The sequence below is a fragment of the Bubalus kerabau genome, chromosome 14 (genome assembly GCF_029407905.1).
Source record: "Bubalus kerabau isolate K-KA32 ecotype Philippines breed swamp buffalo chromosome 14, PCC_UOA_SB_1v2, whole genome shotgun sequence".
Taxonomy (NCBI): domain Eukaryota; kingdom Metazoa; phylum Chordata; class Mammalia; order Artiodactyla; family Bovidae; genus Bubalus; species Bubalus kerabau.
This window is the reverse complement of record NC_073637.1, coordinates 45868802-45881730: the sequence shown is the minus strand read 5'-3', so window position 1 is coordinate 45881730 and position 12929 is coordinate 45868802. Positions and strand designations below refer to the sequence as shown.

The 12929-nt window shown below is 37.9% G+C and overlaps 1 protein-coding gene across 1 annotated transcript in view; it reads right to left on the bottom strand.

The window, feature by feature from the left end:
* Positions 1 to 12929, bottom strand: part of ZBTB10 (zinc finger and BTB domain containing 10) — a 32679-nt gene that overhangs the window by 6019 nt on the left and 13731 nt on the right. The window contains exon 3 of the mRNA XM_055546344.1: positions 2198 to 2296. Within this exon, the coding sequence (XP_055402319.1) occupies positions 2198 to 2296 (99 nt within the window). The remainder of the gene's footprint in view (positions 1 to 2197; positions 2297 to 12929) is intronic.

The following is a 12929-nucleotide window of genomic DNA, read 5'->3' as shown; positions in this document are numbered from 1 at the left end:
TAAATCAGAACCAGATACTACTCCACTAAAAAGTCTGCTAGGACTAACGATCTTACAGTGCAAGCCAAAGACTACCAGGACACTACAAAGCCTTAACTGATCTAGCCCTTGCTTCCACACCACTCCCTTAGTTATTCTATTCCAACCACACTGGCCTCTGTGCTATTCTACGTTGGTAAAATGGCTACTACTTCAAAGCCTTTGCACTTTGCACTTACGCTGTCCTCTGCCTGAACACTCCTTTCTAGGATATATACATAGAGCACACTTGTGCAGGAACTTAGCAATTTTTCTCCCATACACACAATTTTATAAACGAATGCCTGCCAAATGGGTTTTCTAAGAATTCAATTTTCTGTATCTATTTGCCAAATACATTGCCTCTTATAAAAATAAAAAGAACTTAAGATTTCCCTCTTAAGGAAAAAGTGAAACTATTAATATCCACAATACAAAAAAATCTCTAAGGTATTTAAAAATTGTGATTCATTACTACTACTGTAAATTGTTTTGTACTGGGAATACTTTCACTTACTGTTTTTTAATGTTAGGAAAGTCCTCTGGATCCATAATTACATATTTTAATTGTAATGCAATACCGCTTTGTGGTAAAGTGAGACACCACATTTGTGTGTGTGAGGAGGAGGAAGGTTGGGAGTAGTAGCCTGTGAAGGTTAATCAATTTTCAGTTTCACACTTCTAAATAAAGTTTTGAGTTTTATGACTCATAGCTCTTGTCCAAATCAGAGCAAAACAAAGTAAACTCTAACAGCAAGGACTGTGCTTGTTTATTCATCTCTGTATTTCTTAATGTCCAAAACATACATCATTCAGTGACTTCCCTAGTGGTTCAACTGGTTAAGAATCTGCCTGCCAATGCAGGGGACACAGGTTTGATCCCTCATTCGAGAAGACCCCACATGCCTCGGGGCAGCTAAGCCCCTGCACCACAGCATGCATCCAGAACCTCTGCTCTGTAACAAGAGAAGCCACGAAAATGAGAAGCCCCCAATCTCAGCAGCTACAGGAAGCCCATGCACAGGAAAGAAGGCCCAAGCAGCCAATTAAAAAAAAAAAACAAAAACAAAACTTTTTTTTCTCCCCAACAGTTAGGAGAAACCACCTTAAGGCAGTTTCTTCAGAATTATAGCTTAATTTTGGTCTGTGCACACCGTATATTCAAAAGCCCCTGAGAGCTTTCTGTAAGGAGTACCACTGTTGTCCCAACTGCTTAAAAGATTTCTAAAGCTATAGAAATTGTATCACTTTCTTCAGCAAATGTTAGTTTTGCTACGTGCTTTCTCTCTATGGATGCACATGTACACCTTTTATGTACTACTTGAAAACAACTTGCATGCTTCATCACTTTAACCCTCAACACAGTATCTTTTAGAACTTTCTCTTACATAAACTATAGTGCCTTTATCACATCCAAGAATTTTTATATTGTTAGGAATATCATTTAAACCATACTACATATTCACTTTTCCAACTATCCCCAAGCAAATGCCTCTTTTTTATTTGGATCAATGATATAATCAAGACTGATGATTACAACAAACTTTCACCCAGGCATCATGGGATGAACCTATCAATAGTGGCTTACTATCTAATGATGATTTTGAACTACTTCCCCTGGAGGTTCCAAAAATATGTATTTTATCATTCTTCTACACTTATTAGCATGACATTCTATAAAGAAAGCTTTCTCCCTTCTTAATTTACCTATATCATTCTTTGGAATACTCATGGATTCTTTGTCTTCTTGTGCATGACACTTCCCACAAAGCAGTTATAAATATCACTATTTAGAATTAGTGTTTTCTATAGTCATCAACAAACAAATTATTAATTTACATCAAAGTTAGTTAAAATACACTAGTCAACCATTCTGATAATTACCATTTTCATCCCATCTATACACTAGCTAGAAGCCACAATCTATTAACTTAATTGCTTTTGATAGTTAAGAGCTTTAACATGTCTCCTTCAAAGAAAAAGAAACACCTATTCATGTATTTACCAGTCTTCTAAATTCTATAATCAACATTAGCTGCCAGATTGAAAGTGCTTATATTAATACCTAACACTTTCCTTTAATGAAAAGAAACTGCTGTAGCTCCTTGATAAACACATACACATTCCAAAACTTCAAATCCTCTTAAAGGTACTCCTGCTAAAATTCTACTGTACCTACCAGCATCACCTCCTTCTTGACCAGAGCTGGCTTCAGTCAATAAATTTGCACTGACATTCCTATCACAATCTGGCCCTGAGAGTAGAGCACCATCCAGATCTGAAAAGGAGATACAGAAGTATGTTATTTACAACCACACCATAGCCATCACCCAAAACACCACTCTCTTCTTGGAAACGTTTCTTATGCAGACTAAATAGAGGATATTTGCAAGTACTAAATAACTACTATGTGCTTAACACTACAAGGAATAAAAGCATACATAAGACATGTTTTTCAGCCACAGGAATAACAGCACACTGGATTAGAGTGGGCCTTAGAGCCAAGGTGAACTAGGTACCCTAGCTCCATCTGTATGACCACATGCCTCGATATCCTCATATGCACCCACCTGTATCATAGATCTGATACAGAAATTTAATCAGTTAACGCAAGCCAAGTATGGTGTCTGATATCCAAAAGATAGCTGCAGCTGCTAGTACTAAGTGCTAGATGTATAAAATATTAGTGTTTCTGCACTGGTTCAGAATTGGAAAGATCAATTAATACTAGGTTTGTAAAGGAAGATGTAATTCCTACATTTGTAAAAGGAAGACGTAATTATTTCCCTTGAATCTGTTGCATTGCTTCTTTTTTCTACCACTGCCTTAATTCAGAACTCATCATTACTCTCCTGGATTACTCAAACAGTTTCTTGGTCTCCTTGCTCCAAAATACAATACTTTCTTCATTTCCCACAACACTGCCAAAAAGATCTTCCTAAAACACTAAGCTTTATGTTGCTCCTTTACTTAAAAATCTTCAATGTTTCACCAGTTTTTAGTATAATCTTCAAAATTCTTTAATTTACAATACAAGTTTCCTAATATTCAGGTTCCGATTTTGCCAGTGTAGGAGATTCAGATTTGATCCCTGGGTTGGAAAGATTCCCTGGAGAAGGAAATGGCAACCCACTCCTTCTTGCCTGGAAAATCCCATAGAGAGAGAAGTCTGGCAGGCTACAGTTTATGGGACAGCAAAAGAGTCAGTCACTCACGACTTGGCGACTAAACAATTTACGAATCTAGCATCAAGGACTTCCCTGGTGGCTCAAACGGTAAAGCATCTGCCTACAATGAGGGAGACCTGGGTTCAATCCCTGGGTTGGGAAGATCTCCTGGAGAAGGAAATGGCAACCCACTCCAATAGATATTCTCGCCTGGAAAATCCCATAGACGGAAGAGCCTGGTAGGCTACAGTCCACGGGGTCGCAAAGAGTCGGACACGACTGAGCGATTTCACTTCACTTAGCATCTTCCCACTGCTACGGTCTACTCTTGTGTTATGAATAGAAGATGAATTAGAGACACAAGACACACAATGAAAAATCTGGCTGTAAAGGGATAGAGTGAGATACAGGTTAAGTGTTTGGGTTTTTTAAGGCAAAAATTAAAACATGTTTAAATGCTGAAAGGAAGAAGTCATTAAGAAAAAGAGAGGACACTGCAAAGAGAAATACTGCAAAGAGAAGGAATTATCAAATTTGTAAGAGTCTTAACAAGTCTGGGATCCAGAAGCATTAGACAATCAGTATACATAGAGAGGTTTGAAGACAGGCACTTAGAGACTACATCTCTACTGGCTTTTATTTCCTCTGTAACATTAAATGTAGAATGGGAAGTTACTCCCTAGAGTAAAAGGGTTGGAAGTCAGGAGAATAAACAAGTAGTTCACATGTAAAGAAGGAAGAGTAAACAGACACTGATCCTCTCCTGTTCCTTGAGAGCAGGGATACTATCTAGATTTTATTTTCCCAGTATTTATCGTAATGCATGACTTTAAGAGGCTTTTACAACAGGTGCTGTTAATTGTTGGCTTGAATAGTCTGCCCTTTGCAACCTGTTATTAAGTTTTAACTTAACATATCTCAGGAGTTCCCTGGCAGACCAGTGGATAGAACTCAGCCCTTTCACTGCCATGGCCTGGGTTCAATCCCTGGTCACAGAACTAATATTCTGCAAGCTGCGTGGTACAGCAAAAATATAAGGAGAAGAAAAGAATAATTTTGTAAGTTTTCTGGTATATAAACATCCATAAACCATAAATTAATGGAAATCTAATGACTCTGCTTTTTCCTTAGATAAGTTAAATGTATTTCAACCATCAATGAGAAATCCACACACATGAAAGAACAGCCCCAGCTCACTGTAACTAGACAAAGCCTGCATGCAGCAAGGAAGACCCAGCATAGCCAAAAATAAATATTAAAAAAACTCCAAAAAAAAATTAAAATCATTCAAACGATGTTACTCTTCCCAATATCTTTCAAAAAAAAGTCACTCTAAAGTGTGTACAGGGCATTTCTTAAAATTCTGCTAAGTAGGTTTGTAAATATAGGGTGTTTCTATTTATATAACATTCTATACTTATTTGTTGAAGGCTTTCCTCAGCTAGTTCTTAATGGACACTTCATGTCTCCTGTCCTATCTGTGAAGTATTAGGATTTAGTCTGTGATCTTTAATCCTACATGGACACTAGTACAGAATGTTCACCTCAATCTAAAATATTAATAGATGGCAAATAAATTCTTTGAGGTCTTTTCAATACCTATGGATGAATGTGAGAGTTGGACCATAAAGAAGGCTGAACACTGAAGAATTGATGCTTTCGAATTGTGGTACTTTCAAGACTCTTCAGATCAGATCAGATCAATCACTCAGTCGTGTCCGACTCTTTGCGACCCCATGAATCGCAGCACGCCAGGCCTCCCTGTCCATCACCAACTCCCGGAGTTCACTCAGACTCACGTCCTTCGAGTCAGTGATGCCATCCAGCCATCTCATCCTCTGTTGTCCCCTTCTCCTCTTGCCCCCAATCCCTCCCAGCATCAGAGTCTTTCCCAATGAGTCAACTCTTTGCATGAGGTGGCCAAAGTACTGGAGTTTCAGCTTTAGCATCATTCCTTCAAAAGAACACCCAGGACTGATCTCCATCACAATGGACTGGTTGGATCTCCTTGCAGTCCAAGGGACTCTCAAGAGTCTTCTCCAACACCACAGTTCAAAAGCATCCATTCTTCGGCGCTCAGACTTCTTCACAGTCCAATTCTCACATCCATACTTGACCACAGGAAAAACCATAGCCTTGACTAGACGGACCTTTGTTGGCAAAGTAATGTCTTTGCTTTTGAATATGCTATCTAGGTTGGTCATAACTTTCCTTCCAAGGAGTAAGCGTCTTTTAATTTCATGGCTGCAGTCACCATCTGTAGTGATTTTGGAGCCCAGAAAAATAAAGTCTGACACTGTTTCCCCATCTATTTCCCATGAAGTGGTGGGACCGGATGCCATGATCTTCGTTTTCTGAATGTTGAGCTTTAAGCCCACTTTTTCACTCTCCACTTTCACTTTCATCAAGAGGCTTTTGAGTTCCTATTCACTTTCTGCCATAATATCAAGACTCTTGGGGGTCCCCTGAACAGCAAGGAAATCAAACCAGTTAATCCTAAAGGAAATCAACCCTGAATATTCATTGGAAGGACTGATGCTGAAGTTGAAGCTCCAGTCCTCTGGCCACCTGATGTGAAGAGCCAACTCACTGGAAAAGATCCTGACTGCTAAAGATTGAGGACAAGAGGAGAAGTGGGCAGCAGAGGGTGAGATGATTAGATAGCATCACTGACTCAAATGGACTTAAGTTTAAGCAAACTCCAGGAGATGGTGAGGGACAGGGAGGCCTGGCGTGCTGCAGTCCAAGGGGTCACAAAGAGTTAGGCACAACTTAGCGACTGAACAACCAACTGTTTCTGTGTACAAAAACAAGTCATATCCATACTACAGATATTAAAAACCTTCTGAAAGGCATAAACTACTTGGTTCTTGATATCAAAAATAAATCTCAAAACAAGTGAGCTCCTCCAGGTTGACAATAGCTTTCATAAAAGCACACCTAACTTAGTAATCAGTACATGCTATCACTGCTGTATCTTATTTCAAACCATCTGGAAACTTATTTGTAATCAGCTGCTGCTGCTGCTAAGTCGCTTCAGTCGTGTCCGACTGTGCGACCCCAGCCCACCAGGTTCCCCCGTCCCTGGGATTCTCCAGGGAAGAACACTGGAGTGGGCTGCCATTTCTGTGTCCAATGCTTGAAAGTGAAAAGTGAAAGTGAAGTTGCTCAGTCATGTCCGATTCTTAGCGACCTCATGGACTGCAGCCTACCAGGATCCTTCGTCCATGGGACTTTCCAGGCAAGAGTACTGGAGTGGGGTGCCATTGCTTTCTCCGTAATCAGCTGAGTTGATGTGAATAAGATAGAAACCAGGCAACCAACTATTCATTTGATATAAGAATCATATTCTGCTTCACCAGGAACTCTTTGTATTCATTTTCTCGAAAAAGCATAGGATTAAAAAATAAACTCTAGGACTTCCTGGTGGCTCAGTGGTAAAGAATTCACCTGCCAATGCAGGAGACATGAGTTTGATCTCTAGTTCAGGAAGATCCCACATGTCACCGAGCAACTAAGCCTGTGCTCTAAAGCCAGCGCTCTGCAACAAGAAGCCCTCGTATTGCAATGAGGAGTAGCCCCTGCTCCCTGCAATGCAACAAAGACCCAGCACAGCCACAAATAAGTAAGTACATTAAAAAAAAATAAACCCTGATAAACGACATTCATGACCTTCCTATGGAAATCCTTCTCAAATGCATTTGCCAGTGAATAGGTGATCCTCCCCCTAAACGAAAGAAACAAAAAATACACCCCTGATTTTATGCATAAAGTCCTTTTGTATATGCAATCAACATATACACAACATATTAAATTTCACTGCACATTTATGCAGTAAGAATATTCTTATTCCCAACCTTAAGAGGAAACTAAAGCTACTGCAGAGTGCGGCACTGCTCTTTCACAGTATTACACTGCTTCCTGACAACGTGAGCACCAAACCTGGCACTAAAGCAGGTAATTAAAAAAAGGTACAACTGCAACGCTGGAAATGAGAGTGCAGAAGTATACCCATCTTAACTTATACTCACTCACTCTCCTCGTGATACTTGATACCATTCAGTGATACTGCTAAATCAAAAAAAATAAACCTATCTATGAGGACTAGACTTCCTCGGTGGTTCGTGTTCTTCCTTGGTGGTTCTTCCTGGTGGAGACTGTGTTTCCAATCCAAGGGAAGAAGGGAAACAGGTTCGATTCTGGTCAGGGAACAAAGATCCCATATGCCATGTAGCACGTCCAAAAAAATTTTTGTAATTTAAAAAATAAACAAAAAATTAACAAAAATATATCAGCATTCTGTGGCAAATCAGCCTTCACTTTATTAATCTCTTTATTTAATAAAAACATCTCTGGGTATTTCCCTGCTGGTCCAAAGGCTAAGACTCCACACTCCCAGTGCAGGGGGCCTGGGTTCAATCCCTGCTCACAATCACACATGCCAACTAAGATCCAACGCAACAACAACAAAAAAAAACCCCACTCCAAAATTTTGAGTGTACCTAGTTATAAGCTGTCATTGTCCTTTACATACATTTTTGTCTATCTTTGAAGCAACTTCCACCTCTGAATTAATTTTTTATTCTTCTCTGACATCTCATTCATGGGTTTTTAAAAACCTGATTACCAACCAATGTAAAGGATGACATAGTAAAAATCTTGGCCTTTACCTTCTCTTAAAATTTTAACAATCGTAACTTTATTTTCTCCACGAGGAAATGAATAGCAATATTTACCTACTTCACAAGGTTGCTATGAAAAGTAACTTCAGTAAATAAAAGTAATGTACAAATTATAAAGTGGAACATAAATCATGACGTCATTAAGTGAGGTTAATCTTGGGGCATGTGGTTATAGGTTTCTCTTGGACCACAGAGGGCACAAGCGTCACTTCCAAAGCATCTAGTGCTTTGTACAGCACTTGCCTCTAAGTGCTCAACAAAACTATGTTGGGAAGGAGGTCTTCCTGACCATTTGTTTTTGGTTCTCAAAATTCCACACATGAGGCAAGCACAGACTAATCCAGATTTTCTTAAAACACAAATATTCTTGAAAAGAAGGACATACGAGAGCACATCAGAAATCGAGATTATAGAAACAATGACAGCTCTGTCCTACAAAAACTCAGTAATATCTATTCAATTTTTGTTTTCATGTAAATATATACTGGCAAACAATTTTCTCTGAAGACAGTTTCTGAGGAGTAAGGCTAATTTTATTTCATAAACTGTTATAGACTTTTTTTCATTCATTCATTGCAGTCAAGGTTTTTTCCTTTTTCAGTGATGAGAAAATTCAGTTGCAAATATATTATATAAAGCACCCTTGACAGTTCTATGACAGCCGAGAGACTCAAGAAATTGTAGTTTCCCTTTACCCCCAAACTCAGTGATGATTCAAGTGACAGACTAGACTAGGCTCCACTGTTTCTTCTTTGCTTCTATTCAAACAAGGTTGTTATTTCTTTCATGACTGGGCCTTTACAGGTCTCTTCAGGACTTTCTCCACTCCAATCCATGAATAATACCTTCCAAATGCTTTTACGTTAAAGGCAAATAAACAAACAAGATTGCATCTCTAATTGAGAACCTCTCACTGCTCACAGTCTGTGAAACAGAATTCACAATTTATTACCATGTCAGAGAATTACAACCTGGCCCTAACCTATTAACCCCACCTCACTATCCCTACTACACTCCCCTTTCTATTCACTTACTCCCTTCAATTCTTGCCACTTTGCACCCTCTCCTGGCAAACTCCTACACAAAAGAAGATTCAACTCTCTGAAGCTTTCTTCAACTTTTAATGAGAAATCAGGAACCTCCCCCACTGCACTCTGCCATACTTCTGACCTTAACATTTATCACATTGCACTGATACGTTTCTACCTCACAGCCATCCTATTGTGAACAAGTTCTCAATCTTATGACAGCAATATCATCTAGCCTGTTCGCTCAGTTTCATGTGGACTTCAAAATTTTACTACCAAATTTCCTCTTATGAAGTGGAAAGTCATTTTGGGGTCCCAGACAAGTAGTATTTGGTTATAATACGACACTTCTGGTCACCCCAGAATATTAAGGCTATATCAGAAATAAAAAATTCAGTCTTAAAAAATTCTTAGGGGCTGACATTAACAGGGTTTAGAAAACTTAACACCCTCAGCAGGTAGAAAGCATTAAAACACCCACAAAAGGCTTCTTCAACATGCAGTTTCAGTCTGACCAAACAAATTCTGTTTCCTTAACGCTTATAACTTGAAAAGAATAATCATTAATGTAGCCACCCCTTGGATCAAGTATGGCAGAGGAGGATGGAAAAGAACACTAACTAGGCAGAGGAAAATAAAGAAGGAAAAAAAGATGGCAGAATATTCCTACTACCATACAGTTACTCAATATCATCCTTTTAAGATTAAATATTGAAGTGTTACATTTTAGTATAACTTACAGTCCATTAGGTAATGGTGGACATTTATTTTTTTAAATGAGCATCAGCCCTTCAAACTACCACTGACTATGCAACTGTAACAGTATCTAAAGAAGAGACTTTAAATCACTTGTAGCTCATTCTTCATAATATACTCAAAAGGATGCCTGAAAGGTAGGGCAGTACATCTAGAATCCCTTAAGAAAGAACTAATCCAGGCCCATAAACCTGCTATGTGGAACGTTTGGGTTAAGATGTAGGATACATACATTTTTAGATTTTAGGCAAGTAATAACTGTGATACCCCCAGAGAGGCCCAGGGTGACACGCTGTAATCAAAATGTATTTCTGCAACAAAACATACAGATGTTCACATTTAAGGAAAGAAGTAAAAAATACAAATTGGTTTTGCTGCCAACTGAATATCAGGTTTTGTTGCCAAAATGATTTTTTAAAAGCTTTGGTTAATTTTTATAGCCTTCAAGATTTCATAATTATAAATTTTTTTTTCCTTCTAATTGTAAGACATTCTGTATGTTAAACTTAAGGCAAGTTAAGTGGCGGAACCAAGTCCAAAATCCAAATCTTTACTAAGTCTAGGTTCCATGGTTTTTAAACATTTTAAGTAGCTCATACAGTAACTTTATATGACATGGCCAAAATATGGAAAAGTCTCAAATGAGATGGCCAATGTTCAAAGCTGTAAAAATATTTTAAATTAAAACAAACAACCCCACTCGCCCAATTATTTAAGAAAGCATTTCAAGGAACTTCCCTGGTGTTCCAGTGAAGTGTCTGTCTTGCAATCCAGGGGACACCAGGTTGATCCCTGGTTGGGGAACTAAGATCCCAATGCTACAGGGCTACTAACCCTGTTCTGGAGCCCTCATGCCTAGTCAGATCCCACGCAACTAAGATCCGACTCAGCTAAATTAAGTAAAATAAAGAAAGAAAGCATTTCAAAATTCTGGAACCTGTGAAGTGATCCCCTGTATCAACTGTCACCCAAAATATGTAGGGGCCTAAGTACTGGTTGGTAGACAACTTTAGTAGAAGTAATAATTCACTACTTCAAATGTGACTCATTAGGGTATCTTAAAGACATATAGTTTGAGCATTCTTCTCTCAAAATTGTTTTCTATACACTTGAATTACATGCTTTTCAACCAGAAGACAATTACACAAATTGAAGATGTTACAGCTTAAACTCTGCTTGTAAGGATCAATAAAAATTCACAAATGCCACAAAACAAAACAAAAAAAAGTATAGATGAGAGAAAGGAGCTTTTAGAGTTTACAAACTCTAAATTATATCCTTTGATCAAATAAAACCACCGTGCATCTGAGTATTTGTACATCATTATGAAAAATTCAATCATCTATATGAAATTTTACGAGCTTTTATTAAAGACAATTGTATAACCTACTGCTGTGTTTACTAGAAAATGCTTTTCAGAAAACTGTCTTGTTGTCAATTATATAAAACCCCACTGGAGAAATTCGTTTCAGAATTCAGTACCAGAAAGTTTGTCATCTGTAGAACTTCTGTTTCCTCATTCTGAAGGGCTGCTTATTCTCTTAGAGCCAATAAAAAGCTTAATTAGGCTAACCATATTAATACTCTTGACTAGCACAGTTTTATTGCTAAAAATTTTATTTTTGTTTGTCAGAAATTTCAAAATCTTACTGAATGCATATACATACAAATGTATTACATGAAGAGTACAGTTATTTACAATGGCTACAACGTTCTAGGTGTGACTGGCACAAACAATACAAAAATATGGATTCAGAAAGCCCATGTTCCATGAGTCCAGAGTAGATAAAAAAATGGGATTAACACCTGACTTGTTCTAACAGTATAAATGAAAACACTGTGTAACTAACAATTAAGGCACTGGTTACTTTTGCCCCTATACAATTTAATTTCTAATCTTAGATTTACATGTACAAATCAAAAATGATTTAAAGGGAATCCCAGCAGAGTCAGATAACAGGTATACTAGCCTAAGATTTTTAAAGAAATACCATTATGAATATAACCTCTGATAAAATCTCAGTATCTTACATTTCTTTATGAAGCACCCAAATACCACTTTCCACAGTATATGGCAATAAGACAACATTATTTATAGCCTACAGACAGTAGGCTTAAGAATCTGGGAAATCACTGTTCCTACAAGAGACCCACAAACCCAAACATGTCAAGCACTGCTTGTAGACTAAATGCATAATTCACCATGACTTTTCCGATGATGAGGTGAAGAATTTTAAATACATTTAAAAGCATTATTTCACTGAAAGTTTTCACTATTTTTTCAATAAATAAAAATGAAAGTATAACCAGTAATGTGGACCTCTAGAAGTTTTAAATGAGCCTCAATTTTTTAGAAGACTGGGTCACTAGTTTATAAATTGCCAAGGTTTTAATGTTGGGCAGTCCTAAAGATGGAACCTGCCTCTACTTTTAGTAACTGAAAGACCTTGGTAAATACAGACCCACTATGTTCTTTCTTTATTGCTCAGAATTTGCCTGGAGATTTCTAGTCTAAAATTCTGTGCACCAACATTTCATCAGGGTGAAACAAACTGCCTATGACTGTGAAGAAAGATGTAAAAAGGGGTTGGAATTCACAAGGCAGGAGATACAGCACTTAGCCTAAAAGAAGGGGACTTCAGGGGAAATTTTTAAATGTTAATACCTGAAGGGTTATCAGGTTGATTTAAGAGATTAGAGGTTAGGCTTAGATTATACTACTAAAAATGGCAGAATTAGGAAGTTAAAGAGAAGCAAATTCTAGCTCAATATAAAGTAACTTCCTTATAATCATACTCATCCTACATTGAAACAAAAGGTCAAGCTGAGGCTATCAGACCACCTATCAAGAATCTGGTACAAAGTACACTGCACTAGAAAACTGATTTAAAAAAAATCTTAATCTTTAAGGGGGACTAAGATGACTGCGACAGCTGTATTTTTATGTTTTGTCATTTTTCAAAATAACCCTATAAAAGTAGCATAGTCTAAGAAGGAGGAAACTGAGGGCAAGTGTTTAACTTAATTTGGTTATGGTAACAGAGTAAGTAGCAGAACTCATTTACAAAACCTGATTCAATTTGGGCTCTTTCCTCTATCAGTGACTCATAGCACCATCACCTGTAGAACTGAAAAAAATTTCAACTACCAGGCCACATCCCAGACCAATAAACCAAAATCCCTGGCAGGGACAGTCAGGCATCATGATGGCTAAAGTTCCCAAGCAATGCCAACATGCAGCCATGATTAAGACCCACTGCTCTACACCAAGGGTTGGC